The 6,000-nt window shown below is 32.5% G+C and overlaps 1 protein-coding gene across 1 annotated transcript in view; it reads left to right on the top strand.

Annotated features, from left to right (window-relative positions):
• The first annotated feature begins 520 nt into the window (after positions 1-520).
• LOC106717936 (tolloid-like protein 1) overlaps positions 521-6,000 on the top strand; it is a 37,170-nt gene continuing 31,690 nt past the window's right edge. The window contains exon 1 of the mRNA XM_045678869.1: positions 521-775. Within this exon, the coding sequence (XP_045534825.1) occupies positions 583-775 (193 nt within the window). The 5' untranslated portion in view covers positions 521-582. The remainder of the gene's footprint in view (positions 776-6,000) is intronic.

The raw sequence follows: 6,000 nt of genomic DNA, 5'->3' as shown, positions 1-6,000 counted from the left end.
GCGTATGAAAGTACAGACTCCGTTACCTCGGAATTGGTTTCCGCCACTAATCGCTACAGATGTTCATTTACAAAGTAAGGAAGTGATCGTTTTAACCGCTGCCGCCGTTCCGCATCCAGATTGTAATAGCTGGGACTCTTGCGGTCCCCGCTGGGCTTGAGTAATCGCTCTATTTGTCAACCGCTTAAACCTAGAAATATTAAGAGATTACTTAGACCCGACGCTCGCCTCACTGATTTATCTGAGGATCTGTTCAACGATAATATGCGCCGTGCTAATTATAAATTAACTTGCTCCCTGAATTATTTAGAGTTAGTAAATACTAACTTTTACACCAAGAAATGCTATTGTATCAAAATAATGCTTTGAAATTTAGTTATCTCATTTTATAGATTTATTAATAGTCTGAGGCTAAAGAAATAATTTAATTTGGTTTTTGCACATAAAATAAAACTACATATTTTTGAAGGCCAATACGCTTAAATGTATTAACATGTTATGTCTTTTGTTACAGATACCATCGAAGATAACATTGAAAATTATGTAAAAGTGTTTAAATAAGTGTCAAAAAAATATTCAAAAATGACGTTCTGGTGTAGACGTGTGTACCCCACGACGGTCAGTGTTATACTGATCGTTATAACGTGTGCAACGTTCAAGCTAACCTCGGCTAAGGGAAGGGAGGAGCCGCATTCATACACGATAGACGAGCTTCTGTCGTCGCACTATGAGCACAAGCATTCAGATGATATCGGCATGGATCCTTGTAAAGCTGGTTAGTATTAACCCTTTAACAAATCACTTTATTATTTATATTTAATCACGTAACTTATTACATCTTTATTTCTACCATTCATTTAACGCCGCGTATTTTTTTTTTTGTCAACAATAACAAAATATTAAAATAAATTAACATTGATATTAAGTAACTTATTTTCTTCTTTCATTCCAATTATTACTACCCCTACATGTACAATTTTCTTTTCGATTCTTCATTGAAGTAAGCTTTTTAAATTAAAAAATATACATACATATAATTGTAAGTAATACAATATGTCCATTCATATAAAACGTAATCCACACATTAGGAAATGCGCAACGCAATAAAAAGGGTTCGTTGTGACGGTGAATTACCGTGAAGGACACAGTTTAACGCCGGTTACCGCACCGACAATCACACCGGCTCATTATGACATGGCCTGAGTCACGAAATAATGTAGATATGAAGTTACATTATATATTAAATCTGGATAATTAGATTTTCATTGCGTGTACATACCAGTATAATGCATAAATTCCCTCAATAAAAACAATACGCTGTAAATTACCGCAGCAATGTACCGCCGCGTTGTGGAATGGTCTGTCCTCGGCGGTATTTTCAAACCGCTACGACTTAGGGTCCTTCAAGGAGCGATCGTATCACTATCTCAAAGGCCGGCAACGCATCTGCGATTCCTCTAGTATTGCAGATGTGCATAGGCATCGATGAACACCTTGGCGTTCTCGCTGCTCGTTTGCCCCCTTCTCTTAAAAAAAAAATTAATAGTTCGTTAATTATTCCTTTTAAATTATTTTTAAAACACTTATCACGTGATAACACTTACAAAATAGTCAAACAATTCATGTAAAATTAACATTAATTAATAAAATAACTTACATCACTGACGTAAAGTTTTTAAATAAATAACTGTAAATGTAAAACTGAGAGATGATATAATTGTAAATTTTCCCATCATATTACAGGATGTATCGGATTAACCATCAAATTTTATCACATCGAAATGGACACGCGGCCGTAAATTGAAAATCGTTCTCTTTGTAAACCTGTAACATTCATAACACATTCCCCATGAGGGAGGGGAGACTGTTAAATCGTACAATACAGGTATTTATGTTGGGGTCCCGTCTCAATTTATCCCCAATGGCTATGCAATAGGTCCTTTATATAAGAGTGCCTTTTTTGTTGTCGCTAATTGAAATCTGGACCTTTCAGGTTTACGAGTATTGCTTTTCGTGTGCCGTGTAACAGAAAAAGGTTGAAGTACATTTTATCATTTTATTTTGAGATTGATTTTTGTTGAAATTTGTGTATACAATCTTCGAGTGATTTTATTTTAACATATTTTTTTAATAATTTATTCCGATGTACAAATTTGATTAGGCTTACTGTCTATTACGTTTTGAGTTATATTCCGACATAGCAGTTTTATACTTACTTTTTTGGGCCATAATTTCAAACGACAAAATGCCTATAAAATTGTCAGCGTTATGTAATTTTGTACAATTATATTAAAACGTTCATAAAATCTCGTGCTTGGGTTTTAAAATTTTATCATGCTAACAATAAGTATTAATTTTAATCGTTTTTTTTTTAAACTTAATCAAATAAATATAATGATTGCGTTACACAACCGTAGTAAGGGTCTTTCATTAATAATGCGTCGTAGCACATAGCTTCGTAGCGCATTCGTAGAACCTTTGTAGAGCCTCCGCGTAAAAAGAACTCATTACATTAAATTAATGTTTGTATTCCTCCTTCTTTGAATTAGTGCCGAAAATAGAACTGTCATTATCATGAAAATATAATTTAATGTCACAAAAACATTACAATAATTGTTTAATATTTTGGTAAACATTAAAAACCTTCGTAAAATTACGGTATTCGTTAATAAGCTGTCGTTAGTACACTTGAGTGTCTTTTTGAACTACACAATACAATGTTCCAATACTTTTTCAATGCCAGTTCCAATCAGTCGTTCGACTGCGTACTTAGACACAAGTTTGCCGTTCTCTACGCTTCCTATTGCGTTGTTTGGTAGTAACCTTCTTTGAATTATTTTTTATTGAAGAATTCTACTATTAAATGACCGATGATCACAAGAAAATTGTGACAGCAAAAAAAAATTAAGGACATTAGTTAACGAATACAGACTGATCTTTTTTTTAAACAACAATAACCAACAGCAAACATATATCAATTGATATAATTAAATAAAGCGATTAAAAAACCACTGACTTTTTAAATAATGAAAATCTACATACTATTATTTATAAGTAAAAAACTCTAGCACATTAAAAATCTATGATAACCTTATCATTAGGACATTCAGAAAAACTAAACCGTTACTAAATTATTTATGCCATAATCAACACACCTAATGGAAATTTAATGACCAACAGAATGCATAGTAAAAATAATGTCTGCATATTATTTCTCGTAGTAAAAAATATGTAGCGATAGCAAATATTCAATGTATTCTATAGTTTATTTTTCAGTACAATGAATAAAAGAATAATTAATTTTATTACTGTATTCATTACAATATTACCTGTAGGATGGCTAGATTTAAAATGATGTTACTTTATCGCCAATCATTATAACTAAAATCAAACATTCTTAGATAAAAGTGGACACAAATTGCAGAAAGCAATACGTCAGATGTAGTAATTCTGAACATGTCTTTCAAATAATACAATATTTCACGTTTGCGAAAAAATATAACACAAGAGCACTACGAATTCTCGCTTGATTTCACAAAGCATTGACTTGTGATACATCGGAATAGGCGTTATGTAATGAAATGATACAAATACGGTCGCCTTTGTTCGAGATATTCTAGTTGCACATAAAAACTTGCACCTCGCAACGAAATTGAACTCAGCAATTTTAGTAGGGGAAGCGAAACGGGGATTTTTAGATTTCCTCGAGCGTGGTACTTAAATATAAGGGGGGAACCTTGCACCCATAGAGACGTGTTTTTAGGGTAGCCAATTAGGATATTAAGTAAAAAAATCTTATGTTAAAAATAACCTAGCGCTTCAGTTTAAGACAGGATAAGTAAATTGCATGTAGAAAAATCTACTTTTCAAATATTTGTCAATTCACATAATACATAAGAAAATAGCAGGCACTAAAAGTTGCAAGGGAAAAAACTCCATTTCGACATTATCGAGCGGGCTAAAATTTTAAATATAAACTTTACTGAATGTAATAAACTCAGGGCCTTAATCTGGCGAGAGTCAGTATTTATCACAACCGATTTTTTTTACTTAGTATTCTGACCGGTTATCCTAATAGCCAGGCACTTAGTGGAGTGCTTCATTTGATATAGGAGTACTCGGTTGGGTGCAAGGTTACCCTCTTATGTTTAACTGCCACACTCGAGTACATAAAAAAAAACCCGCATCGTCACCTCTACTATTTCATGCACATAAATAATTAGGATGTATTGATCAATAATAAAAATTGAAAATCACTCTGAGTTTTCTATACTATATTTATCTTTGACTATTGAAGTGCGGAAATACGCAATTTTTGTAACATTTACCGACTTGAGCGCACAAGACGTTCAATTGTCACTTTTATGTTAGAATACTGCCAATTAACATGACTGTAGTTAAATTATATTGTGGATTTCCACTGTTAAAACATTAATGTCATTAATTAAAACAGAATAATAAAAAGTAAATACCTGTATTTTTTAACAATAAAGTGTTTAATTACAACATGACTACCACAGATAAAAAATAAGGCTTGCAAAGCGATGCTTTGTGCGCGGAATGAATAAACTTTTACGTGCGCGTTAGCGACGGTCAAACGTGATGGGGACAGCCGTTATTAAATTACACGGCTTGATTCCTCTGCCCTTTGATGTTACAAAAATATAAAATTATGCTTTGGTAAAATACTAACTGTCGCCCGCGACTCTGTCTGCACGGAATTAAAAAAAACTTAATTAGTAGCCTATGTGTTCTTCCAAGCAATGTTTTACATGTATGACAAATTCCGGAACAGATCCGTTGAGCTGTTCAGGAGATATCTTCAAACAAACATCCATCCATCCATCTAAACATTCGCATTTATAATATTAGTAAGATATGTACTAGCAAGTCTTACATGCCTATCCTTAGTTGTTATATGGTATATATAAAATATTAAATAAAACTGTAATTACTTTTTTTGAGGTAGTTCAGGTAGTACCTACTTTCTTTCCTTTTAGCTAATCATATTTCCGTAAATATTTGTGCCAAACTCCTTTTAATTTTGCGGATAATTTAAATGACAACATAAATATAGTAACTTCGTTAAATATTCAATTAGAATAGAATAAGAATATTTAAAATATATATTTACTTACATATTACTTGATAGCGTGTAGTTTAAAAATTATATTTTGTAACCCAACATAAAACTTCCTATGTTTGTAAGTATTACATCAATGATTGAGGAATTATACTCACAAACATAGGCACGTTAAAATGCGATAAGTTATATTACTTAGTAACTCTAGTAGTAAGTAGTACGTCCTCTAGACTGAGGATATAATACGTAGTGGTACTCCTAACTCAAGAGCCTAGGATCACTTAACCGCAGCTTTCAAGACCATGTTGACACAATCCCTATAACGTCCACTCACTAGTACAAACAAAAGAAATTCATATTTATTGTCTATTTAATAAGGTTTAATTTTCCTTGCAAAAATGTTATGTCCAGTACATCAAATATGTGCACCCTATTTAACTACGCTGTGTATAAGTAAGGACATTCTAAGTATCGAAAACAGGTTTATTTCATGTAATACTAATATATATTATATACTGGCTCATTTATTGTGGGTTTCTGAAAACAAAATCCTCGTGAAAACATCTATTATCTCTGTTTTATTAAAAACTAGCTTTTACCCGCGACTCCGTCCGCGCGGAATTAAAAATAGAAAACGGGGTAAAAATTATCCTATGTCCGTTTCCTGGTTCTAAGCTACCTGCCCATCAATTTTCAGTCAAATCGATTCAGCCGTTCTTGAGTTATAAATAGTGTAACTAACACGACTTTCTTTTATATATATAGATAACGATTTATTATGCAGAGATTTTGGTCTTAAAAACCAACGGTTTGTTTGTAAGTTATGTAATAGTTAACTTATAGTTAAAGATAAAAGAACTATCCCAAAATTGATGTTAGATTGTATAAGAGAGAAGAGAGGTATGTCAGGAGACCGC

The sequence above is a fragment of the Papilio machaon genome, chromosome 8, assembly GCF_912999745.1.
Source record: "Papilio machaon chromosome 8, ilPapMach1.1, whole genome shotgun sequence".
NCBI lineage: Eukaryota > Metazoa > Arthropoda > Insecta > Lepidoptera > Papilionidae > Papilio > Papilio machaon.
The sequence above is the reverse complement of the archived record's forward strand: the minus strand, read 5'-3'. Positions and strand labels throughout refer to the sequence as shown.